A 27676-nucleotide genomic window follows, 5' to 3' on the forward strand; every position below is an offset into this window, starting at 1 on the left:
TCCAGGCACAGAAAACAACCCCGAGGGAAGAAAAAAGACAAGACAGGGTGTGTAACTGAAATCAATTTCATTTAATTTTCCTCTATTCTCCCTGGTGCAACTCCTGATGTGCAACTCCTGGATGCACATACAGATACTAACTACCACTCTGGTAATCGACACTCATTGCCAAACTGTCTCTCTGTGTGGTACCTGTAGAGGGGCTCTTTCTCTGAAGGAACCCCAGCAGGGAGCTTAGACAGTTGACAGAGGCTCTCAGCAACAACTCATGCTTCTGTGGAGAAAGAGACATGGAGTGGTGAAACATGAGAGAGACGTCAAGTATACAATAAAACTGGAAGATGAAAAGAACATCTTCCAGCTCTGAAATGTCATATCACTACAAGTTTTGCCAGCCACAGGAATGTGACGTGTGCTTTGACTTTGGCAGAAATGAACATAAACAATGCAACAGATGCACAGGAAACAGACTTGGACAACACACATACTTGCAGAAATATGCTCGCCAATGGACAGAGATGCAGCCAGAAACAAAAGGAAGAACAAGGGAACATGGAAACATGGGAGAGAGCGACGGAGTGAGGTTTTAATAATGCATGTCTCTCTCACAGAGGCGGTGCAAATAGTGAGCACTATGCAGTGTCCAAAAATACTGAAGTAGGCCGGGTGGATATGTAGACAACAACAGAGAGTTACACCATAATGTTGAGATGGAGAGAAGGCGACAAGAGAAGAAAGGAGGAGGATGAGTAGGATGGGATGAGAGAGTGAGCTAGGTGAAATGTATTAGGGGTAAAAGAGAGGGCGGATGAGAACAGGGCAGGTAAGGTGACGGAGACGAAAGGGGAGGTTAAAATGAGAGCAGAGAAAAGTGGGGAAAGTAAGAAGAAAGAGGAAAGAGGAGAGCAGTGCCAAAAAAGTGGAAGAGAGAGAGTGTGTGAGGAAACAAAGAGAGGGAAACAAGGAGAGGAGAGGAACTTTGGAGCTGCAGTGTTTTCTACTGTCACCAAGTTGGAGCATCAAGGGGGAGAGAGAGCAAAACAGAGGAGAGAGGAGGGGAGCAGGCAAGTGTTACTCATATCAGCTGCTCAACAGCAGACTACAGAGCGCTGAGCCAGAGCTGAAGCTCGTTTCAGCGCTACAGCCTTTTACACAGAGAAGCACTGGTGTGGAACCAGAAGCTGGCATTTTGCAGAATAAGTACCAGATAAAAAAAAAATATAGTGATACCCAATTATCTTACAGCTTGCATATTTCATCCACATTATCTTTAGACCGTCAGGCTGAAAATAATATAAACATCTCTCTTGCGAACATGTTAATTTTTTTGTTTACTTCTCAAAAGAGAAGCATTACTAATTAACTTTAAAGCGGGTAGCGGTAATGTTTCTAATTTATTATAACATTATTATAACCAAATGCTCTGGTAATGGTCAGTGCACTGGGAAGAGCTGCATTTTGCATACAAATGAGCATCAAAATGAGCCCAGTGGTATCACACTTCATTAACTGGAGCTGAAGGTTTTTTCATTAACCTTCATTCAGATACATCACAGCCCCCTACGCAACCTCCCTCGACAATTTTGACACCTTTCCTGTAGTTCAAACATCATTTTGATTACCTCTCACCGCTGCTGGCAGGGGCAACAGCATACTGATAGTTAAGAACATAATTTCATCTCTTTTTTTTGGTTTTAACATATTTGTCTCTGTCTTTCCAGTGGAATTTTAATGGCCTGCTGCTGTAGTACTGTGGCACAACATGTGCACCTGGATGACTTCTGAAAATGAACTAAGTAAACACTTTTTTAAAACCAAGTAAACCAAGTTTTTTAATGATGTAAAACCTGGTGGAAATCTAGAGCATCCATTCCAAACCATTTTCAAGTTGCTTATCCATATCTAAATGAGCAGCACCAGCAAAAAAACGCAGATCTCTCAAGACAAATTCAATGGGCCAGAACAAACGTGATCAAAAGTGATCATCACTGACATTGTCAAAAAAATATAAGTGGTTCTTTTCATGTGTGGAGGCAAGTTTGAGGTTTGTCTGCACTCGCACTGCTTCGACTTCATATTCAGCATTTGCATGCATCTGTACAAACCTTTATGCATTCTTAAATAATCAAAGTCTTGTGTTCATTCTTAATCAATTTTCTAAAAAACAAACAAAAGAAAACCAATGTATAGACTCATACAAAATTAATTTCCCTCAATCAATCAATCAGTCACTTGAGCCTCGAGAAGTGTGTTCTGTCTGCATCTGCAGAGACCCTGTATTTCCTTATTTTGTGAGTACACTGCTGTGTTCCTGGGCGAAGGCATTTGTACAGCACTATGTAGACCCAGCCAATAACAGAGCGAGGCTGGAACTCTGCTAAACTTGGTGACCAGGTTACAGCTGTCATTTCTACGTGGTCTCTCTATTCTGCTCTCTCCATCTATCTTAAAGAGCTGCAGGTCCGTTTGCATGGGCTGCACAGAGACACAGGACACAGGAGCAGAGACTTCCACTGTATTCATAAAAACAATCCAGAGGGTGTTTTAGAACACAACCATTGTGAGACAATCAAAAAATAACATTTTATTTGTCTGATTCACTACCCTGTTAGTGTTAACCGCCGCTCTCTCTCCATTTACTATGTGGCTCACTTAACCACCACTGTTCTCTCTTTCAAGAAGTGGTGAACCTTGAATTGTGTGTCTACAAACACCAACTGAAATATTTCACATATTATGGCTTTAATGGACAAGGACTCTTTGAAGCGAGCTGTATTCATGATGTATCTTAATGCAGTTTTACGGGCACAGTCTAAATGTGCTACCACCACTCACACCGGAGCTACTCATAAGTCCCGCAAAGCCTCATGAGTCACTGATTCACAATATCTTAGGTTCAGTCATGCAGAAAAAAATGCACTCAGGAGAGTAGTGCCTCTGTGTATTGTGATGTTGGACCGCTGCTTTGATCGTAAAGAATTACCAGATTGAAACAACTGTAAAATCAAAGGCCTGTGTAAGTATAAACATATGTAGTAGTTCAGTGCACAGCAGACATTTATGGATACGATTCTTTACAACCTCTTTGATGAAGGGTCTATCTACTACCTTGTTGCATATACTGGATTACTCATATTTTGTATCATGTTGCTTCTTTCTCTGTGCTGGCTGCCAGTAGTGTTTCAGCTATTTATTGTTAAATGAATGCTGATGGGACACTAGCCTCCCCCTTTTGTCATATGCAGCCAAAGTCAATACACAATCTACATGTAATAACATTTTAGAGACACCTGATACTCTCTGGATATGTGTTCCATTATGCCAAATCAATCAAAACCTCATTTCCACACAAACTTGTTTGTGAAGCGCTGTTTCACTGTCATGCTGTTAAGACTAAAGATTGCCATGTTATCTCTGCTGCAAAATAAATGGTGGAATGAAAGAAACAAGAGAAGGAATGCATCATCACATCAACTGTGTGAGCCACATAGATGTGTCCCCTGAATCTTTTAGTTTTATGAAACAATGCTTCTGTGCATACACTATATAGACAAACGTATTGAGAGAGTTCAGAGTAGAGCCCCCCTCCCTTCCCCAGACCGTTACCACAAAGTTGGAGGCATAGCATTGTCCAAAATGTCTTGGTATGCTGAAGCATTAAGATTTCCCTTTACTGGAAGTAAGGGGCCCGTCCCCCTGAAACAGCTGCACAGCACACCTGAATTCAATAATAAAGAGGTGTGTGCCAATACTTTTGTCTGTATAGTGTATTATTGTTATGAACATATTGCATTTGTTCATAACTTAATATGAGCTAGAAGAATTAAGAACAACAAAATTTATGAGTGTGCAGCTCTCACCTTCTTCCTCTGATGTCTACCTGTGGGCCAGCAGCTCTCTGCAATAAGTATTTTGCATTTTCCTTTTTTTTTTTATCTCTGTTCATCAAGCCACATAAAAAAACTGCTCTAATCTAAATATTTACAATAATGATTGAAAATGATCGATTTTTCTGAACTGAACTTAACTGAACTGAACCTAAACAAATTAATGCTGTGAAAAGCAAGGGAAAATCACTTGGACTCCACCTTTCATTACAACACAGAATTTACAAATTAAATGTTGCAAAGGCAGTCCTTGGAATAAAGTCAGTTCATTTCTTGAGGTAAAATCCATAATGTGCATTCAACAAGAACTAAGCTATCTATAGTAATACTCACAATGTGACTGCATACATGCTTAAAGGGTACATACTATGTTAATTTTCAGGTTCATTTTACCGCGACCTTGACAGATAAGTGGTATAGAAAATGGATGGACGGATGGATGGATATTTTTATTTTACGTTATGTTCTGTTAGACTCATAAGTAGCAATTCCTTGATACAATTGTTCTGAGGGTTCCCTGATCGATCTCTTAGTACTTCTGAATACAAATATATGTTTCGAACAAAACTTACAGAACAAGTGAAAGCTTACAGAGAGGCTGAAACTTCAGCTTTTGTCTTTCATTTTTACTTATGTTGACCACAAATTTTGGTACTTTGACTCTTAACACTGACATGCTGCCAACACGAACATCTGCTATCTTAAAAGTATGAGAGAGAATCACAATAAGCATAACAGGTCCCCTTAAATGGTCACATACAACCAGAAACACATACACCCACACACACATGTGCAAGTACACACACGCTCCTCTCTCTACCCAAAACATGCATACACCCACCAAAAAGACATAAGTAAAAAAAACCTGCAAAAGAAGTCCACTGAGAGCAGCTGAGAGGCACCGGGACCCTCTGGAGCCGAGTGGGTACAAAGCGCCATCTTCAGTCCCCAAGGGTGTTGGCCCAACCAAGCCAGGACTGCTGCTCACACACACCACCGCTGATGCCAGGTCAACATCAAGTAGAGCCTGCAGCAACCTCAGGTAGCTGACTGAACAGAGAAGGCGAGAGTAAAACCAAAGGGAATTAAGAGAAGATGGGACCACATGGAATGAGGAGGAGGGAGAGGAGAGTCAAAGAAAATGTGGAGGGCAAGTCCTCAGACAGGAAAAGATGCATGGTAGAACAGAAGGGAGTGTGTGAGCGTACAGAGTAGGAAGTGAAAGTATGAAATTGAAAAAGAGAGTAAAAGCATTTAGCAGAGGGAATAGAACCACAGAGGAAAGGCAGAGAAAAGCTTGAAAAGCAATTGAAAGCAATTTTTTGAATTGACAGAAATGGAGGGCAAAAAGTTAAATGTTGAATATATCAGTGTCAAGTGTAGCGAGTGTGTGAGGCAATGAGAGGCAGGGTTGAAGGAAGGTCAGCAAGACTGAGGGACCAGAGTAGTGACGGAGATAATGAGAGAGACATGACCAAAATGATAGCTAAAACACAGTGGGATCCAAACTGAGAGGAGCCAGACATTTGAATTGCACTTATGCCATGTGCATTGAGATTAGAGCCCTCTGAGGGAGAGAGAACTCAATTAGTGGCAGCAGAAGAGAGGGAGGAGGGACCTAGCACAGAAACTGACACACAGAGAGGGGGATTGGTTGAATGGAAAAAGAAGGGTAAAATGGAAAGCATAAGGGAGATAAAAAAAAAAGAGACAGAAAGACAGAGAGGAGGCTGAGTGAGTGAAAGACTGGGAGGGAAGGGAGGGAGAGAGGGAGTGAGCAAGAGAAAGCGATAGGCGAGCAGAGGGAGCCAATACATCACAGCAACCCTGACAGGCCACTTATCCGGTTGACAGACAGAGACACAGCAGCGGCAGGGATGATCTGGCTCAGAGTGGTGTAGCAGGATGTGGGCCACTTAATGTAATGAAAGTGTGTAAAATGCATGCCCAGAGTTCAGTTACCTCCGCTGCAGATAAAACACTGACAAGCAGTCAGTCAGGGGGTGAACTTCATTAGCCTGTCCTAATGTTTACGCAGTATACGGATAGTTGATGCAATAATAAAGGGTGCCTGAAACACATGTTTTGATTTATTTTGGTTTTATATGAACTCTAATGGGTCTGTAATTGCACTGGCCAGAGTAAAATACAGCTGCACAAAATTACAGACAGGAGGAAGCTGAGATTAAGAGAATGCAAAAAACTGGGAGGACAAAAACAAATAGGCAAAAGAGAAAACATGAACTGTGCACAAATATATACATGCAAGATCCTGGAAAATCTTTTTTTTTGGGATACACACACATCTACACTATACAAACTTCTTGCTGATGCATTGCTGACGAGCTGTTTTGGTATCTACTGTCTGCCAGGGCAGAAATCTTTAAAAAATAATCATCAAATAGAACAGTGAGTTTGTTACCCAGCAAGAGATTGTCTGTGTTTCTTTTCTGAACAAGGATTCGCTGCACAGCTGTGTCCAGACTCCAACTGATGCTCTTATGGACCTTAAATAATAGAGAAAGAGAACAAGAGAGAACAAGGGAGGGATGGGAGAGTAAGAAGCATAACAAGATTAGGGCCAAATATCTTATTCCAAGTACGAATGTATTATCCCGCAATACGAGCAGACAGCACTGTTACCACAGCCTTACTTTGATACCTATCAGATGAAACCAGTTGGTGTTTTGTATTCTGCGCCCACACATGAATCTAGGCACCACATTACTGTATGTTCTGTGTCTTGCCCTTCACTGTGCTAAGTTCTATCCCGAAGTTGCGATAAGAGCAAAGCTGAGCTGTTGTGTGTACCTGAGCGGAGTGAAAGCGCTGCAAGGTAATGAGGGAGGACAGGAGTAGATGGCTGCAGCACAGCAGGGCTGAAGGAGGAGAGGCAGGTGAAGAAAAAGATGGAGCAGAAGAGGAGGAGGAGAGTACGGTCTGCATCTGGTCCATCAGTCCACTGTTGGAGAGCAGCATAGAGACAGCTGGAGAGAAGAAGGATCTATGTCATCACACTTTGATGGGAACAGCACGTGCTTGTCAATGTGCGTGTGTGTGTGTGTGTGAGAGAGAGAGAGAGAGTGTGAATAGCAGTAAGTCTGGATGACTGCAGGGTGACATGCCACAGGCACAAACCCACAATTACACAAACACATTTTCATTTTTCTGTGGCACCTGTGAGGAGTGTGGAACAATACAAACTTATTAAATTTCACACACATACATGTGCAATCACACACACAGGCAGGCTCTGAGCAAGTGCATGGTGCACATAACGTATCTTTTTATCTGACTTCATGTAAATTATGAAAATCAGGCTGTTGCATCAGCAAGAATTTATAGACTTACAAGGCAGAATAATTTATATAACACTGGGGTTATATACAGTACATAGGCAGCCAACCAGGTCAATTGTAAGTAGTAAAAAAACAAAACAATAATTACATTTTACTTAAAGATATAATTTTCTGGTTTTTGCCTTGAAATGGAGGGATGAGTTACCATCCCTCTTCTCCTCCCCACCAGCTGAAACTCCATCTAGCCTGAGGCTGACCTAACTTGCATCAGTAAACCCAACAGTAGTGATGAAGAAGCAGATGCTGAATGTCAGTAGGCTGCAGCAGAAGTAGTGAAAAAACATCATAAGGGTGTAATTAGCTTTGCTCCCCAGGGGCATCCAGCTCTCTGACCACCAGGCTCACCTTATTAATACAACTGCTGACCTCTACTGAGTATTTTTCCATTTTTAGGTCAGTTCTTTAGCTTGTAATAAAAGTAATACCAATCAATATGTCATATCAAATAAATGATATCTTTGGTAAGAGGCAATGTAACATGTCTTGGCCCTTTTCCCTTTAACAGATATGTCTAATAAAACCATTAGGAGAACCCCCAGTGTTCATTTTTCTATTACCTGCAAAATAAAAAATAAATTGACAACGTGTCTTTCTGCACATGAGATCTATGAACTTAATCTACTGACCATGTTAGTGTGTGAGTGTATGCGTATGTGGTTTTGTCTACAGACATTTGCGTTAGTCAGCATTGAGCACTCTGTGCAAATACTGCTTCAGTGCAAATGTGTGAGAAGCACTCAGACTTTAAGTGCACAAGTGTCTCAGACAGTGTGCAGCACTGAGCTGCAGCCTGTGTAACATTATGTAAAGACGTACGGAGGACGTCAGCGTCCATACTCATTATTTCCTCTGTGTCTCGATGCTACATGCTTGTCAAGGTCAGTGATAGATGCAGCTATCGAGAGCTAGAGACTGAAACACACATATGGAGAAAGAGAGACAGAGAGAGACAGAAGGAAAACGTGTCTAACCTCTGTCAGTGCAGTGTGCAGGGGACAAACTCAGGCAGCAGTACAGGTAGCTGAAGGCAGGTAACAGGCTCCCCGTGTCGGTAGGCTTCAACCTCCCTGCTACATTACTCACTGGCATAAACACATTCAAGTCTGATGACTCTCTTATTTAATATTTTATCTGCAGTGCTCTCAAATGCATTCAATAAACATTTCATTCCAGAGGCACATTGAGACTCAATGTGACAGGCAGATAAAATGTAACACGATGGGCTTTGCCACTCACTGCCTGTCACATTAGGTCTCCCTCCGGTCGGTAGAGACTGAATTAATCTGATCTGCCAATGAAAATGTCAAAGATGAGGGCTTGGAAAATATAACTACCAGCACGGAACGAAGTCCTGCTAAGTGGTACAGAGGAATGAGAGACATAGTGTGAGGAAGGGTGTTGACATCAAAGCAAAAAGCAAAAAAGAAACGCAAATTTGACTCTGATCATATTATGCTCAGAGTTATAATTTGAGTTATAAATGCCTGAACAGCATTTTCATCTGCAGATCAGCAGTAAGCACTCCTCTGAGCAGGTTTGTTGATGATAACATTAAATCATAGATGAGGGAGGCCGCTGCTTAGGAAGCACGCGGAGATAGACGAGATAAGTCTTGGTGTTGTTCCCAGATTATTATATGTCCGTGTGGCAATGTTTGGATTTGTATCTGCCTGTAACATAGCCTGATTGGATTTACACCCAATGTAGGGCATTTGTTTAACTATGCTGAGTAAACTGTATACAGGAACTGTGTGTGTATATGTATGCTACTAGATGAGTGCTGTTGGGAAAAGAGCTATATTAAGTATGACCTGCCAGCGGTGTCTTTTGACCTCACCGTGGTACAGCAGCTTGAAGTGCACTCCGTCCATCTTACTGTAGGAGGAAGATGAAGGCGGGTCACTGGCCTGCGTCACGCAAAGCAGCTTAAGCACCAGGGGGAGCGAGTCCACTGCTAAACAAATAGAGGAAGACAACAAAGTATAAAGAGAGGCAGCAGAGACAGACACATACATATCTGGAGTGTCTGTGTGAAAGAGAGTTAAACTTAGTTAAAAAAAGAAACAAAAGAAACGCCAGTGTGAGAGACAGCCTCATTACTTAGTCTGAAACTTGATGTTCCCAAAAAACAGAAACTGACTCTCTTCAAAGTGGAAATATTTCGCATACTTTATATATATTTAAGAAAACATTTTATCATGTAAATGTATGCAAATATCAACTGCTCTGACTAAAGTAACATCATGAACACGGCAGCTTGGTATGTTAGTTGCTCCAAAATGCTGTATGTTCACGAGGAAGAAATTTTTATTTGAGATAAATTTTAATTTGTACAAATAAAACTATTATTCATATATTAAGTTGTATAATATGTCTATATACATTTCCATAGCTACACCTTAGCTGAAACAATTGTGGCGATGTTAAATGTGTACCGGCTATATCATGAAACCACTGTCCACAAGTGCTACAAAACGATGAACGAATGCATGTGTCGACTGCCCCAGAGGATTACTGACACCCATGAATATAGACTGTGATCTGGACCCATTGTATTCCTACAGTTGGTTTTACGTCTTGGCACTAGTGAACTTCATCTGGAATTTAAGATGTATGGCATTATCTAGCCAAGTCACATCCCCTGTCAATCTGCTTCAAAATTCAGTGTGTTCCTCTTGGGCCCATGCTATAACCTTATACCAAGTGCCACAAAAATAAAGCTAGATGCTTTTTGTCATCCTGCTAACAAGCCAGAAACATAACCTCCTCAGCAGAGGTAATAACACTGTTGAGTTTGAATACAAAAATTGTTAAAGGTAAAAGAGAGAGAAAAAAAGAGAAGGTGAGATGGATCATGAAGAGAGAGACTAGGTGGACAAAGAGCAGCAGTACTCTAACTTGAAAGACACTGGAGGAAGATCAGGCAGAACAGGCATCTACATACCTTTCACCCCAGTAGTGCATAACATTAAAATGCCTCCCCTTGGAGGATGCCGCCGTATTAGAGGATAATATAAAGTATATATTAATGCAAATTACAGTGGGCTGAACAGTAAGAGGTGCACAGATAACAGTCTGTTCTCCCCACAGGGTCTGGGATGTGCCGAAAGCAGGCAGGGGCTAGCCGCAGCAACAGTTTCTGAATCCCCGGCTGGCACACTGGTGTTGTGGCCTTCAGCTGTGCTCATTAACCTGGTCAAGTACATACACATAAAAACACCATCTGGCAGACACCTCGACCAAAAGCACATTACAGCACCAGATAAGCCTGCACATAATGCAGTGTCTAGGAAATGAACCTTTAAACTGGGAGGTGTTCAGTCGCTATCACCTTATTTGGACAAGTCAACTTTGATTTCTCAAGAATTGAACAATGAATGCAAAAATCATGTTAAATGAAAAATGAGAACCTGGAAAAATACTTCATCACAGCATTTAGAGCATCTTTATTTGCAGATTTGTTTTTCAAATATTTTCAATTTTAAAACGTCTTTCATGGGTTCATCCTCATGTCTCTGAAGCTGTTTTTAATTAGCAGTAAGTAACACTGATATTCATTAATTTTCAATGAACTTGTGGTGACCTAATCGCAAGGTATTATCGTTTTAATAAACAGCTTTAACTGTTGTCAAATTAATGATTAAAAGGAAACTGTAAATTGTAATCTTCTTTCATAAGAACAGTTCTGTCTGAAGACTCAATGTTTCCGTAGCAGTCACTAAACAAGAAGTAGACCTATTTGGTCTACATGCATACTGATGACCAGCAGCGACATAAGAAATACTGCACATTGCCAAGTAAACACAATGAAACACAATCTCTGATACTACTACTACACCGATACTACTGTTTGTTGAAACAACATCAATACTAAACGCTCCATTAAGGAGAGTCATCTAGATAAAGTCTCCCGCTTATCTGTCTGTACTGACAAAGGATGCTTGGAGGATTCATTTTAACTGAGGATTAATGGTTCTCTCCTGTCAACATTAATCAGAAATGACAGTGTTCTGGGAACTGTTTTGCCATTTCAATCTAATTTAAAAACGACCAAGTCTTGGGAGAGACACTGTGATCATACTTCAGTGAAAACTAAGTTTGCCTGGCAAGACAGTTCAATGGCTACCTTTGTCTTACACTACAGATAACATAAATGTTATCCTAGATATCTAAAATTCTGACTATCCAAAATGAAATTATGGATCTGTCAGCATGGAACATTAACTATTAAGAACATAATTTCAGACAACTATAATTGCATTTCAGATATCTGAAACAGAATTGGAACTAGTGAACATTTACTAGTAGCAATCACAGTTGAGATATTTGCCTACACTAGTCAGAATGTCATCATAGGAATCTTTAATAATGTGTTTAGATATATAAAATAAATATTTTCACATTCATTCACATTTGTTGAATATTTATGAGGTAGGCATATCCTATATAGAAGTTGACCAATGGCTTTGTGGTATTTTAAATGAGATGACGCCCACATATTGAAACTGTTTGTTGATTAGCTGGATAACACAAGTGTCCCCGTACACTTCCTCCAGCTCTTCCGGGTGGACCCCAAGGCGTTGCCAGGCCAGCCGAGTGACATAGTCCCTCCAGCGTGCCCTGGTTCTTCCTCGAGGCCACGTCAACTGGCTCCTCTTGATGTGAAGGAGCAGTGGCTCTACTCCAAGCTCCTCTCAGGTGACAGAGCTCCTCACCCTATCCCTAAGGTAGCGCCCCGCCACCCTGCGGAGGAAGCTCATTTCAGCCGCTTGTATCCGAGATCTCGTTCTTTCAGTCATGATCCAAAGTTCATGACCATAGGTGAGACATAGGTGAGTGTAGGAACGTAGATTGAGTGGCAGATCGAGATCCTCGCCTTTCGGCTCAGCTCCTTCTTCACCACAACGGACTGATACATCGACCACATTACTGTTGTCGCTGCACCAATCCGTCTGTCACTCTCATGTCCCCATCTTCCCTCACTTCTGAACAAGACACCAAGATACTTAAACTCCTCCACTTGAGGCAGGAGCTCTCCTCCGACCTAGAGAAATTTCACTTGTCACAATCCTTTTTCAACATAGGTAATTTCAATTTTAGATATCTGTAATCAGTATGCTTAAGAGAAATTACTGATATCTCTGATTACAAATATCTCTAAACTCTCAACTTATCTCTCAACTTTAACTAATCAAAATTTAATTGAGAAAATAAATTTAACATGTAAAACTGTTTTACAGACATCTTAAAGTTAACTAGTCGACATGACATTTTGACATGTCAAAATATATAACATTTCAAAATGTCATTTCAGTTGCCACTAGTCAGCCCTACTGATTAAAGACTTGCCATACATTTCATGTGTATGTCCTGTGAAAAATGTCCTTGAATAAGACAATGAAAAGATTTTAGCAAAATTTATATAGATTTATATAGATATCTAACACAAAAAACACAGACATTTGTAGTGAATGTATAACTACATATTACTGTCTGCATGTGTGCAGAACTCCACTGTCTTTTAATGTTTCTGCAAAGAACCACGTTTAATTCTGTCTCCACAGTGAAATGCAATTTGAACAGTTGTTAGAACCATCAGAGAGAAAATGCGGCCAAAGCGAATGGCCCGACAAACATAAATCGACGCAGGTATTCTATTCTATCTATTCTATGATCCAACATGTAAGAATAATTAAACTAAGTGCTTTCCATTATGTTGCAAAAGAAAGCAGTGCCAAATGGAGATATTAATCTGTGCACATTACTTTATAGATGTTTTACTGCTTTCTATAGCACTTATTATTTTCATCATTTTTTCAATTCTCAACGTAATTTGTATTACAACTATGATATCTACTTAGACCAGATTTGAGTGGTTGAGGAAGAAAAGATTTTAAAAATCAAAACAGGGACAATACTGCCACTGGAAACACTGATCACACTGACAAGTTTGCATCAATTAGTGCAATAAATATTGGTATCTTCAGTAGCGAAAAGTTTGAACAATGAACCCTATGTTCTTGTCTCCACAGTAAATTTACGAGTTGAACTTTTTTGGTGTAATGTCTTGGTCTTATTGAACTTTTGTTGTACGTCATGGGGATACTGTGAGACACATTTAACAAAAACAGCTTTTCTTAATCAAACAAAAACTTTAAAATCAATAAGAGATCTGCATTTGAGAACAAATAGCCCAGGTGTGGCTGCTGCTGATTGTAAAGCTGAGATTTAATTTGTATTTCTGAGTCTTTCACAATGCAGTCTTTTTTTTATTTGATTAATATATAATATAATATAATTAAAGTAACTCTTTCGGTGTTTGCTGTGTCACAGTGCATATGTCCTATTACAGCTCACAGTTTAGGAACCCATAGGGTAAACTTATGATTGAACAGGGAAGAGACAACTCCATTAAAACCCAACATTTGCTATGAAAGGTTTTTGATATGTAAGACTGAGGCAGAAAACAAAGCACTGTTTGCTGCATCATAAAACATAAACTCAGGGGAGTAAACAGCAACGCTTACCTCCATCCATCAAATGTGAGTGACTGCATTTGTGTTTAATGAGATAAAACTGGGCATGAAACCAAATCACTGGGCATTAATGTTGATGCATGATTATGAATAGTGACTTCAGTGGAAAATCTTTGCAAAAGTGGGTGATTTTGTTTGGTGTGAAGAACTGAATGTATAAATGCAGCAGTGGTTGCTGTGAGAAATCAGAGCATGATTGAAGTATTGTGGTTACTTTTTAAAAACGGGATTTAACTTGGAAGACACAATAGGTCTGTGCCAGCCATATGTAACGTTGTTTTCTACATAGATGTGCTCAGCTCCAACAATAGGGAGTGTGCTTCAGAGTGCAGCCTACTTAAAGAATGCTCTGCTAACAAAAGCTGCGAGCACACATAATATATTCAAAACTCCCACACTGAGGCACATTAATTTCAAATGAAAGAATCCATTACTGCTTCATCACTGTGCTGCAGGTGCATGAAGCTGTCATAAAGCATTTATGTTGTGTGATTCATCTCTGCATTTCCTATGAATTGCTAGTAGAACTGTCAATTATAACTGCCGTAGCAATTTTCATCGTGAAGTTTTTCTGATAAAAACATAATGTGACTGATTTTGAAATTCAACAGATTCTTAGATTGTGACATTACAGTCTACTTCCATCATAGTACGTCTCCTCCATTTAAATAAACCTGAGTCACAGAGCAGTTGCTTTGGGAATGCAACACATATTTGTAAAATACTTCCATAAATCTAAATACATTGAGAGTTGATTTTTTTTTTTTTTTAGTTTATGTTTCTTACCCTGTGCAGTCTGTCCGTGTCCTAACCCATGGCCCATGTTCTCCATATTGAGCCTCTGTAATGCCTGAAGCAAGGCTGGCCTAAGACTGGTGCACAAATCAGCCTCATAGTCTCTTCGGCCACACAAGAGGGCTTCCAGAACCCTGAGTGCTCGCATTGATAGGGGCGCCTCCCGATTACAAACAATGTCCTGTAGTCATACAGACAGTGACACAGAAAAGTGTGAATCACAAAGACAGACACAAGCTTGAGGACATATACATTTGGAAATATCTTTTTGTCCTAAAGCAGTAAAGGCAACCAGGTACTCAATGTAAGTTAAACAAATATGCACTTCCCATGTTGTTCTACTCTTTCAGCAATAACAAACATTTCTACTCAGGTGTGGAACAATGCAGCACAAAAGCCAACATTTTAAAGTATCTTCACTTTAATGTGTCAGTCTCTGGTGATCTGTGGGTCTCACCAGGAGAGTCAGTATGACAGCTGGGTACTTCTCTAGCAGAGTCAGTAGCTCCACAGTCTCTGTGTCTGGCTTGTGCTCCTGCTTCTCATCTGCACTGCTGCCTCTTTTCTCTCCCTTCTCCTGTATGTCTGCCTGCACCTTTTCATCAAATTTGATTTTAATTTGAGAGAGTTCTAAGGGAATTTAAAAGACTCTAATGGATCCTGTTGGAGTGAATTAATTTGTGAAATGGCAGGAGTGTAATAATTTAAGTGAGTTCAATCAAATAAGTAAATTTATTTATTTGTTTATTTACAAGTGAGTCTGAGATAGAACTGAAACAATTTCTCTTTTACCATGGTCTGCTCTGCATCTGTGTGTTGTACCGCCTTGGTCAACCAAAGTTCCAAGACTAGGGACCCGAATTTCTCTGCAAGCTCTGGATAGCGCCAGATAAAGTGGAGGACAGCTGGATGGTGGATGTAGAGGGAAGAGAAGCTTGGGCACGAGGTAAGTGCATTACTGATGCACTTGAAATGAGCCTTGAGGAGGTTGATAAAGAACGTATGTACACACACAAGTTAAAAAGTTTGAAGCTTTTCCAACAATTTTCATTGCAACAAAAAATATAAGACTGCTTTTAAATCCTACTGAAGCAGGGCTTTCAGTCACAGCAGGGAATCTCTTCTAAGCTATTGCATTTTTTTTATATTAGTCAACATAAAGCATAAAGTAGTTACAGAGAAACTGCAGGACAAAGTTTTGCAATATAATGGTCGTTGAACAAAAGAGAAGTACATTATTTTGGGGACCATGTTATTAACTTGGTGCATCTTGAGAAAAAAGGGTGAGCTATAATTACCATTCTCTGCTGCTTAATCGCTAACATCAGAATATGGATTTTGTATCAAAAGATGAATATGAACTGTCAAGCTCTGATTCTAAACATTCCTTGGACTCCACATTAATGGTTTCCACATTAAACCATGCAGTACTCCAGTACATGCTGTTCTGTTTTCTGCGACAGGAAAAACATCACTTTGAACACCTTCATCTTGATGAAGTCTTGACACCTTAAGTGTTGCACTGCTTGTAGGTAAACCTGTCTCGGTAAATATGATTTAAGAATTTCTTGCTAACACATTGTTAGCAATGTTATGTTGACTCACCCAACAGAAAATAAAATCTAATTATTTTAATTTGGTATATAATGCGTTGTTTGTTTATTTTATGCTGTGATTTGTGGCTGTTACCTTGGTCAAGTCTCTCTTGTAAAAGAGTATTTAATCTTAATGGGACTTCCTGGTAAAATAAAGGTAAAATAAAACTGAAGCAGACCACTTGCCTGCTTCAGTTTCAATTTATGCCAAAATCTATGTAAAGGGAAATCTACATATTCTACAAAGTATTGATGTTTAAAATAAAACACAGTTCAGACTTTTCTAGCTCACTGCTATATATCTACTGTGCCACACGTGTAAGCTGCAGAGTGTGTGTTGGATGTCTGTTCAGTGAACTGGTAAGAGTTACCCCGTCGAGGTCAAGGCTCTTGTCTTGTGTCACTGCCAGCAGGTAGAGGGCAGAGCGGAGCACAGAGCGAGGCAGAGCACAGTCATTCTGCTCCTGTACTGAATGCAACAGCCACACCACACTGGAAAACACTGCCTGGTCTGGGAGGAGCCTGGATCAGCACGCATACGCACAATAATGATGACTCTAATTACAAGTACTTGCAAATGTGGCACAACATTTACATTTGAAAGTATACAAACACACAGACAAGCATACATTTAAATGTCAAACTGACCTCAGCAAACACATTTGGTGTGAGGGTTATGAAGTGTACAAACACACAAACTGTGTGCATAGCAGACAAAGCACTCCGGGGGGGCATGTTGATGTCACAAACTCTCTCTCAAAAATACATACACAGTCGGTTAGAATGCTGCCAAGGCACAAGCACACACACATATCCACAGACCCTATCCAAGTTCAGCACACTTAACCCTCCAACACTTTGTAAATCTCCAGCCACAGCTCTCATTAATCTTGATGAGACCACACCATGGCAGGGAGAGGCTTTCATCCCCTTCCCTGAGGGGGTAATGCATAGCCGACGGTTCAAGGTGGACTGATTAAACTTTCCAAAGAAGGCGACATATCTCTGAGGTCATAAAATATGTACTTAAAAACAGTCCCAAAAGACCAAGGTAGTGCTGGTGGAGCAGGGTGAGAGCTACAGTGACATGCAAAACCAGCCGGTTTCTTGTTAGACTCAAGAAATGTATTGGTATATTGATACCAGATATCATTTGGGATTTTGGTTATTTCAGTACTGTGAAATGTATGTTTTATGCATCACAGAAGCATTACAGCAAAGCAGTGCTTTGTGAAGAAAAAAGAAGTGAATAAACTTGAATTCAAAAAGAAAAATTTATCAACAACAAATGTCTCATTTAGACAACATTTAAAAAGAGTGTGGTCTTACATTCTCAAGAGCCAGTCTTTGGAAATGTCTTTGGTGAACCTTGAGTCTTGGAATTTACATTTTCCAGGCTAGCTGGAAGTTTGCTCAATGTTAGCTTCTTTTTCTTGTCATAACATCTTTCACACAATATATAAATTCAAGCCCTTACAATGACTCTACTCTATTTATGTTTATTTAGGTCTATTTTCAAAAACTTTCAAGGACTTCAAAGACACACTTTGTCAATATTGAGGATTTGTAACACTTGACTAAATCAATATTGTCAAGCTATACTTGGTATGGAGAGGTTTGGTGACATTTTACTACAGGTTAATGTAACACAGCGCTACCAAAAGCTACTGAGCAGCCAGTTCCAAAGACAATTTCTGCAGTTCAAATGGATGCTGCCATTGGAAAACAAAGTCAGTCCTTCTGAATCACACTATGCTCAGCTTTTTCAAAAAAAAGTGCAATAGTACTAGGCACAACTGCTTAGAATTTGCATCAGCAAAATGCTTTTCACTAATGCTGAAATATTTACTAGTTAAATCCATTTCCAAAAAAATGCCGACTCAAAACACAAGACCTTCTCAGCACTCGATTATACATCACTGCAAAAATTTCCCTTTTAAATAAACAAAATGTTTGTAAAACCCAATGCCTTTCTCTATTTGCAACTCTGAGGCTTGGCAACAATATAAATCCCTATTTGTGTCTGAAATGTGAGTACAATAGGTGAACGTGTTGCTTGAAGATATTCTTTGGCCAGACTGTGTGTGCACTGTATTACCTGTCTCCTTGCTGCAGAGCAAGGTGTAATATTATAAGCAGACAGTACTGAGTGGCTCTTGGTCCTTTATATCCACACATCTGGAGCCCTGGGGCCTCACACAGAGCAGAGGGCCAGTCTGACAGACGATAACACAGAGAGGGAAGGTTGTGTAGCAGAAGATTCTCCACCTCCTCAATATCTGGGGGGTGAGCAAGGGAATAAAAGAAAAATGAAAGGTGTTTAATAAAAAATGCGACAAACAGAAGAAGGAGAAAGTTAAAGAGAAGAAAGAGAAAAGGAGGCTTAAGAAGAGAGATGGATGGAATAAAGTAAAATGCAACAGAAGTGGATTTACAAAGGATGACCACTCACCATTTTGTCTTGACACCTAAACCCCAGCCAGAGTAGAGGTTTATGAAAAAAAATCATGGGGGGGGTGCAAATGAGTGGGGGTTACAGTAATTTTACACTTTTCCAATTATTTATTGTGTATCCAAACATCAAGCCAATATTCATCATTATGAAATGATGGATGTCACGGGTGCTCAATTAAAATTTTTACGGCATATTATGTAATATAGCAAAGTTAAGGAAGGTTTTTTCATAAATGAAGTCCCTAAAGAATAGGAAATCAAGATGAAAAAAGCATATGGAATGATGCATGAAAGGAAACAGTACGAAGAAAAATGAAACTGCAAGGCAGAGGTGGATGAAGACAAATGACAGGAGTGCCAGTGCGATATTGTGCTAGAGAGGACTTGCACCTCTTCAAAGACTGGAAGACTCAGACAGAGGGCAAAAAGAAAATGATATATGTCAATAAACAACACTGCAAGAAAACTACCATAAAAGAGAAAAAAACAGGAGAAATGGGAGGAGGGATGTGAAAGACAGCAGGGAATTCAGATATTTTTCCGAAACAGCTAAAAGAGGAGGACTTTCTGCACCGTCTCCATCTCTGAGTAGTCTTTAGGGAACTGGAGAAAGAGAAGAGGGCCAAGACAAGGGAAGACTGCAAGAGACAGAAGAAAATGAGATGCAGCTTATAAAGAACGGAAGCAGAACAACGCAGAAATAGAAAGCGAAGCAGAAAAGCGGGCCACTGGAACATGGAGCTGAACAGAGAAAATGATGCTGTGCAATGCAGCATCTTGCCGGTCTGGAGAAAAAGAGGTTGCTTTTAACTTCTACTGTGGAGCGAGGAAAGAAACAAAACTACATTCAGTGTATGAAGGAATCTTAAGAAAGCAGGGGCAGAACGAAGAACAGGATGACAGAGGAGCCACAGGCAGATGGCAGATAGGGATAGGGGTCACTGATGCGTGACTACACAGAGGCTATAAAGCCACAGCAGTCTGCAGGGAGAGAGACTACCAATCAGCCAGAGAGGAACACAAAGAGAAGAAGGGAATGGGAGTTAAAGAAATAAAGAAAGAGGAGGATAGATAAATATAAACAGCAACCAAAGGGTGCCAACAGAGACTCTCACTGTGGAGACAGAGAAGAAAATAAATGGTATTGTTTGGAAATGAGAGGAAAATGTGGAGAGGGGCACCAGGCTCCGGTGTAGCCGTCACCTACAGGGAAGTGGTCGAGAAGAGAGGTAGGATGTCTCACATGTTCTCAAAAGAAGTCTCAAAGGGGAGGACTGGAAGAGAGAGAGAGAGGAACACAGCGAAGGACAGACAGATGAATTAGATGAGAAGTGAAACAACAGATGGGACAAAGACAACAAACAGAACTACAAAGCAGGCTGCGGTGACATGCTGCCTGCTGCTCAGGTTTAGATCAACAGAAAAGAAGAGGCCAGAGGCCAAGTTTTTTTAAATATCCACTCAGCTGTTATAGAATTATCAGAGAGCTATACAAAAAAAGTAATTCAATCAATAAGACACTAACAGATAGCATGTGGAGAATGAGAAACAGAAACAATATATTCTGGTTTACCAAGTTTAAAATAAATCTAAAAATATAATTTGATAAACTATAAATACATTTTTGAACCTGAAAAATATCTAATATGAAACCAAAGGAAAAAGGTAAAAAGAACAATGAAAGAGAGTAAAATGCTGTAATAGATAAGAGTGATGAAAGGGAGGAAGAGATAGTCAGACAGACAGCAGTCTACCTCCAAAGAACTCATTAGTTACAGCCACAAACACATAAATAAACACACACACACACTTGCTCATACAACTTTTACATCTCACTGCCTTAAAGAAATATTTAACTCGCATCACGTCTCCTGGGAACAACTGCAGTTCCCAACAAAATACTGTTTTTAGACTTTGCTTTAATAACATTTGTATCAGAAGCAATGCCCCTTTAACTGAAAGGGTTATCAGTGAGCCCTGTGACATTTAAGAGACTTAGCATCAGCTCTTTCACATAAGAATTGGGAAGCAAACACTGTTCAGTGCTCAATTCAGGGTTATTTCAACACGTCTTCAGAACACATATCTAGGTTCATTCATTGCATTCTGTACTTTAAGCTAGAGCTTTTGTATTGTGACTTTGCAAACATGTTCCTACTCAAACTAATCCACAGTTGTGAGCAGTTTTCTGTAAGAAATATTTTCTTTCTGCTGAATGTACATTGCATCACTGTGGACAAGGAGATGTGGATCTGCTTTTGGAGGAAAGGCTCAATCTCTTGACATGGTTGCAGGTTGTAAACATCAGTGGCGTCCTTCTCAGCTGAGCTGTAACATTAGCTAGCTTGGTTAAACTGCAATTCATCCATGAGTACATACACACTTCCCTTTGCACAATACAGAAAGAAAATAACATCCACAACATACTTTTCCTGAGTAACTGAGTCATGATTTCTGGAAAGAGACACTGCCACTGAGGGCTGTTTTGTTTTTTGTTTTATTTTTTTTCCTTGGGGAGGGGCACTTTGAGCACCATAAGAGAAGCACCATCAAGTTCCATTATATAACAAAACTGTCTGAAATAGTACCAATCATACCAAAATATTAAATATCTATGTCTAACCCTCCACAGGTATTTACAGTTGTAAGATTTGAACTTTTCAACAGACACTAAAATTCATGCTAAAATGAGTCATTGAGTTGCACTACAGCCAAAAAAAGAAATGACCTATCCTGACCTCTGAATAACATCAATAGTTCAATTCATTGCTTAAATAGCATCAGATAACTGACAGCATGACATCATTGCCTGGAAGCTAACAGCAACAACAGAGTTTTACTGGTTGTGCACATAGCTCTGCGCGTGGTGCAAAAAATGGTGTGAATATTTGCATACCATGCTGAGAGTCTCCAAAAGCAGGGTCTGAATGGGTAAGGAGACACATACTGAGTTTCTGCAGAAAACCACAGACAGACGCATTCAGATTTGGGTTCCTGAAAAAATTGGTAAGAGGAAGAAAGACACACAAGTTAGTGAAAATAAAAACGAATACAAAAAAGGACACTGTAGAAACAAAGAAAGAATGAGAGCTCCTGAAACAAATAGAGCATACATATATCCTCCACAAAATGTCAAGTGTAAAGTGTGAGAAACAGGACAGGATGTGCCTTGACTTCATCCTCTCAAATATGAAACACGGGCATGGTTCAGTTTCATTACAGCTCAGAGCAGGGGGGCCTAAAACTTACCAAGTCAACCACATTTATGACCACACACACACACACACACACTCTAAGACACGTACGCACACAATCATACAAACAGACACAGGAGACTTTGAAGCTGCAGATCCGTTGCAGAGGCAGACACACTGCTGAGAAGACTGGCTTATTGGAAAAAGTAGACAGAGTGACTCAGAAATGACAGATGCCTCAGCCGTGTTATCTGTCTCATTGTTCAATGTACTCCGACAGGGAATAATAATAACTTGACTTTCTGAGCCACCGTGGTTCAACACAGAGAGTGAGAGAGAGAGACAATCAGCCTCACACACAGCTAAACTTTGTATACAGCAACACCTTGTTAATGGCTTTTTGTGAAGGTGTGTGTGTGCTCAGGTTACCCTGTTACACTGTACAGTACCTGTTGCCTGCACAGAGAAGGCCTTTGTGTTCCAGAGCCAGCCTGTAGAAACCAGAGGATGCTGGAAGGAAGAGGAGGTGAGGAGCAGAATAAAAGAAGAATGAGACAATAAGACATGAGGAAAAGGAGAAGGATGGCAATTAAAACACTGTTTAAATAACGTCTTTTAAAGCAAAAGTTACACAGTACATCAAAAGCAAAAGAGAATCAAAAAGCATGCTATTTAAAGAACAAAAAATTCAGTGGTTTAGAAGTAGATAGAAGGTGGAGAGGGGAGAGGGGGATAGAGAGCACCATCACTATGCCAGATACCAGCTACATGATTAGGTCCCAGTTCACGAAAGCTCATCATTTGTCTACACTGGAGAGAAAACGGCTATACGATAAAGCTTTATTAAATGTGTTGGCTGTTTCAGTGGTTGCACTGCGAGAGAACAGTCCTCACATATTAGAGGGAAGTATTAATTTCATAAAGCTTGTAACTCACTCTCTTGTGGACCTCTGCCAAAGTAATGCTCAGCCATATCTGCAGAAAAGTGTTCTGCTTTGTGAACTGCTTGCAGCATAAATATAAAACTTAAGTTGCTTTTTAATGTCACCAAGCTGGCTGCGGCTAGACGCCCAAGGCAACAAGTATCCTGTCTATAATTGAGGCTCATCATGTGGACTGCCAGCAATGGACAGATTGCTGAGTTTTCTCCCTACAGTGATATGAAATTTAATCAAATCAACACATTCAGGCATTTAGCTCTCTCCTTGATGAGAGCAGAATGAATTGCCATTGTTGTTTCTGGCACAATTCTAAACTGCATACAATATGGATTTTATTTTCTATAAACATTATCTAACTTCAGAAACAGAAATGTTCAACGGTGCAGAGGAGAACACAATCTGTTATCTGATAATGAAATTAAATTTACTGCTCTTTAGCTGGGAACAAAGCTTTATATTGAGATTCTGTCTGTTTGTGCTTATTTAATTACGCCAGACACTTACGGCTTTAAGCTAAATGTATTGCAAGCAAAGTACTTAATTAGAACATCAGCATTAAAACAGCAGGTGTCTTTAGAAATATCTTTGGCTAGCACGGTTATGTTTTGTATGCCCATCTGTGCTAAGCACACAATGTCTTCCACGGCAGTATGGGCTGGCACTACATGTTGCCAGCAGGAGCAGCAGTGATATGTGTAAAGCCAGCAGTAACAAGACTGAAAAGGTGGAGCTAATTTAAAAACATGAGCTGTGCGGCCTGTCCCTATACCTCACTTACTGATCTCACGACTCTCATCACAGTTTGACAGAACTTTATCTTTGAATTCAGTTCACCACTGACATCCATCAACTGACAGAACTCTGAGCATGAATACTTCATCCACTTCGTCCACTATAAAGTTTTTGCTTCATTCAGTGCTTCATTTACCAAATTCCAATTCTGTTATTTGTCATTAATAACGGCAAATACACTAAACATGTGAAAGTAGTCAGACACACCACTTTTTTTAATGAATTCAGGTGTGGTATGGTGCTGTTTCTCAGGGGTTGGGTTGGGCCCCTTACTTCCAGTGAAGGGAAATCTTAATGCTTCAGCATACCACACACACTTTGGATAATGCTGTGCTTCCAACTTTGTGGTTACAGTTTGGGGAAGGTCCTTTTCTATTCCAGCATGACTGTGCTGACTGGGCACAAAGCAAAGTCCATAAAGACATGGTTGGATGAATTTGGTGTGGAAGGACTTGACTGGCCCACACAGAGCCCTGACCTCAACTCCGTCCAACACATTTGGGATGAACTGGAATGGAGATTGTGAGCCAGACCTTTTGGTCCAAGATTAGTGCCTGACATCACTGTTGCTCTACTGCATGTATGGGCAAAAATTCCCACAGAAACACTGTGGATCACACAGAAATATTGTGGAAAACATTCCCAGAATAGTGGAAGCCGTTATAGCTGCAAAGCTGTCTGTGTGTTTTGAAGGCGATGTGTCTATATAATGCATCTTTTTACTTTTTATGCAATACTTTTCTCTATATAGTTTTTTCATTTTGATCACTTTCACAGATCCTTTTCAAACCCCCATTTGCATGTACAAATTTCACTTGATGTACAGTACGTGCAGGCTCACGGTAGTGTTATTTGACAACCTTTGATGTGTTCATAAAGTAACTAGCTCAGATAGCTCAGATCATAGACCGTGTACTGAAGATTAGAACCAGACAGTTGGCAAAATATTACTTTATCTCTTCTGTCATTAGCAACCTGGTAGTATTGAAGAGGCTATACTTTATATATGTCAGGCATCCTTTAAACACTGCGGAAGCCTTGCACCCTGTTTTAATGTTGTATGTGTCTTCAGTGATTGGTGGATCCTCATTAAGCCCATGATATGTGTTTTCCAGTTGCTGCTGAGTGGCGATGAGATGTTGCAGACAGCCAAATCTTGTGGAAGCCTTCCCAGAAGAGTGGAAGTCACTATGGCTGCAAAGCTGTCTGTGTATTTAGAACGCAATGTCATTAAAGTTCCTGGTAGAATAATGGTTAGGTGTGCCAATACCCAATTCCCAATTTTGTCCATAAAGTATATTAAATATATATATATTATATATATATATATATTATATATATGCTGCCAATAAAAGTTGATTCTAATCCTTCTAAAATTCTAAAGTGCTGCATAAACTTCTGTCAGTGTTTGACAAAGCCAGAACAAAAACACATAATTGATCTTTTTTCCCCTTGGTCTGGAGGAAACTGGCACAAACAACCTGGCAGTGTGCCAGTGCAAAGGGGAGAAACCACACACCATGGGTTGGCCGTTGTGAAACTAGAAGACAGAATGTATGACACTGAAATCAATCACGGGACACTTGTTGTTGATTTGAGGTTCTATAGTGTTATCCAACTCACCTAACTTGTTTGCAAAGACAGGCATGAGAGACGGAAGGAGGTCGAACTGGGATGAAAGGATGGAGTAGAATAACTGCAGCATCTGAGTGTTCGGTACACGATCGCACATCGTCTATGCACACAGGAAATTGCAGACAAAAGACCATTCTTGTCTGATTGATTTTTCGCCTAAACAGAACCAACTTTGGAGATATATAAAACAATGGTCAATAGGCTCAATTGTCTACGAGTACACAAAACTAATGAAGATAGAAGCTGTGTGGCTGTGCTTATTAATACAGTCATTTAGAGGAACCGCCAGACAGAGTACGGCTATCACTGTGATCTATTTCTAAAAGGAAAGATGTGACAAACTGCAAGATCATTTTCTCAAGTGTTTGTTTGCAAGCATATGCGACAGAAAGATAGAAGTTTAAGATGAGACAGAAATTGATTTGGATGTGTGTGTGCGCTTCCAGGTCTCACAGTAACGGTGGGTATCCAGACAGAGTCACAGCAGTGAAGCAGACACTGACAAAGAGACTCCAGTGAATCTTGAGCATGACTGCGTTTAGATGGAGCTGTGAATGCGTTCTCCTTGAGAACAGGATCTAAAGCACACTCCTCAGCCAACCTTGGATACAGACATGTACAATAAATACAAACAAAACCACTCACAATCATTCATAACACACAACAAAATGCAGGTACACATGCGTATCAGGGATTACACCAAACTCCCTAATCTACATTTCAATTAAAAAATATTAATTTCAAGGACTCCACAATATTCAGATTTGGCTTCTCACAAATAAAAGAATACTTAAATCAAGTCTTAAGTTGGCACTTTTCTAACAGATATGAAAAAGCATTTATTGAGCAATTTTTCTTCACTTTTATCCCTGTGATCTCATTTAACTTCCTGACACGCGACTGGACAATGCTCTGACCTGCAGGAAGCCTGAAAACAAACCAGGGCCCGGAGCAGAAATCCTTCGGACCTGGAAGCCTGGCCACTGGGGTCTGACCTCTTCAGTCTCCCCTGGAGGACAACAAAGAGATGGAGCAAAAAACAAAAAGAAACAGCATGAAAGAAGAAAGAAAAAAAGAGGAGTAACAGACAGGCAAATCCAGTTACGCCACAGAGAAAATGATTGCTTGACTAAAGGACATCATCTAAACAGATTTATATGAAACTATAAAACATCTATTAGACACTGAGAAAACTGAGAAAACAAACTGAAATCCTTGTGTTTATTCTTCTTTGGTCCCACTGACACCTGATAAAAAGACTTCTCATAATATTGTATCTGTATTGTGTCTCAGTATGAGAAAAGTAAAACATGACTACATGCCAGCCAGCCATATCCCACTGACAGTTGCATCACATTACAGATGAGGCGATCCAGTTTTCCAACAGAAACAGAATGCAGTCGTAAGGGACAGCTATGAAAAAAAAGAACAGACACCAAAAGAAAAGAGGACCTTTGATTGAACATGTCAATTATGTATGTAGTGTGTCACATGTTGTGAGATGGCATCAGAGGAAGATTTGGTGTTTTTTAATAGCACTCAACGAACAATCAAAGGAGACCCACTACAAGAGAAAGCCTCAGATTTCACCACCAGTTCTTGAAGTGTGTAATTCTATTTCATATTTATGGATAAATCAAAAAAGCAAAACTAACTTACAGTGCTTCGACGATGAGCAGGAGAGGGTACGGAGAGCTCAGAGAATCTGTTAGTGATGGCCTTGATCAGTGCCTCAATCTCCCTGTACTGGACTGGTGTAGACTGGTGGTTCAGTCTGGAGAATTCAAAGAGAAACTGCAGTTTAGACAAAGGAAACACTGACATTAAATTACACAACACTCTCAGATTGTTTTACACAGGTAGGGAGGGAAGGAGGGTGGCGAAGGGAAGAGACAGGGCATAGCAGAGAGGGACACAATGTGCATATCTGAGTAGGTGTGTGTGTGTGTGTGTGTGTGTGTGAATGAGTGCTGCTCATAATATGGGTTCAACAAAGAGTATAAAGCTTACAAGCGTCTCTGAGTCTGTGTGTTTTCTACCTGTGACATTTCCCCAGTGTACGTGCGTTACCACGTGCATGCTTCATTGATTAAGATAAGTGACTGTGTGAGTGCCTTGTACCTGTTTGCTATTTCAACTTCGATTATTTATGTATCTCTTCGTGACTAACATATCTGGAAGCGCTCTACTAAGAAATCTCCCTCACAGATTTCAATAATAAACAGTACAATATCTAATTTATCAAGACAAAGTCAGGAATCCTCATTATATGGTTGCACCAGTGTCCTTGACTACGTATTTAGAGTATGTGTGTTTAGATATACCTGAACAGGGCGGAGGCAGCTTTGGCAGCCTGTGTGGCTACCAACAGGCAGGAGCATGAGACTCCAGCTACCACAGCCTCCGAAACCGCCACAAACTCTAGACCAGCGGAGAACAGACGCACGCTAGTGGGCTGCCTGTAAACACACACACACACACACACACA

At 40.2% G+C, this 27676-nt stretch overlaps 1 protein-coding gene across 14 annotated transcripts in view; it reads right to left on the reverse strand.

The window, feature by feature from the left end:
- Positions 1-27676, reverse strand: part of LOC124072794 (coiled-coil domain-containing protein 134-like) — a 59252-nt gene that overhangs the window by 15207 nt on the left and 16369 nt on the right. For 6 of the 14 annotated variants that reach the window (XR_006845599.1, XR_006845598.1, XM_046414462.1 and 3 more), the window contains 18 exons: positions 27513-27647; positions 26848-26962; positions 26106-26197; positions 25642-25789; positions 25177-25288; positions 22270-22330; positions 21523-21620; positions 18271-18451; positions 16544-16694; positions 15370-15555; positions 15035-15172; positions 14569-14758; positions 9084-9200; positions 8218-8328; positions 6699-6874; positions 6310-6394; positions 4753-4937; positions 193-274 (listed from right to left, as the gene is read on the reverse strand). Coding sequence is in view for 12 of the 14 variants with exons in the window: in XM_046414462.1 (XP_046270418.1) it covers positions 193-274; positions 4753-4937; positions 6310-6394; positions 6699-6874; positions 8218-8328; positions 9084-9200; positions 14569-14758; positions 15035-15172; positions 15370-15555; positions 16544-16694; positions 18271-18451; positions 21523-21620; positions 22270-22330; positions 25177-25288; positions 25642-25789; positions 26106-26197; positions 26848-26962; positions 27513-27647 (2363 nt within the window). In the remaining 2 variants the exon portion in view is untranslated. Of the gene's footprint in view, positions 1-192; positions 275-4752; positions 4938-6309; positions 6395-6698; positions 6875-8217; positions 8329-9083; positions 9201-14568; positions 14759-15034; positions 15173-15369; positions 15556-16543; positions 16695-16820; positions 17489-18270; positions 18452-21522; positions 21621-22269; positions 22331-25176; positions 25289-25641; positions 25790-26105; positions 26198-26847; positions 26963-27512; positions 27648-27676 lie in introns of those variants that run through there. The other 8 variants (XM_046414464.1, XM_046414463.1, XM_046414466.1 and 5 more) reach the window with 8 other exon arrangements.

Source organism: Scatophagus argus, chromosome 16 (assembly GCF_020382885.2).
Source record: "Scatophagus argus isolate fScaArg1 chromosome 16, fScaArg1.pri, whole genome shotgun sequence".
Taxonomy (NCBI): domain Eukaryota; kingdom Metazoa; phylum Chordata; class Actinopteri; family Scatophagidae; genus Scatophagus; species Scatophagus argus.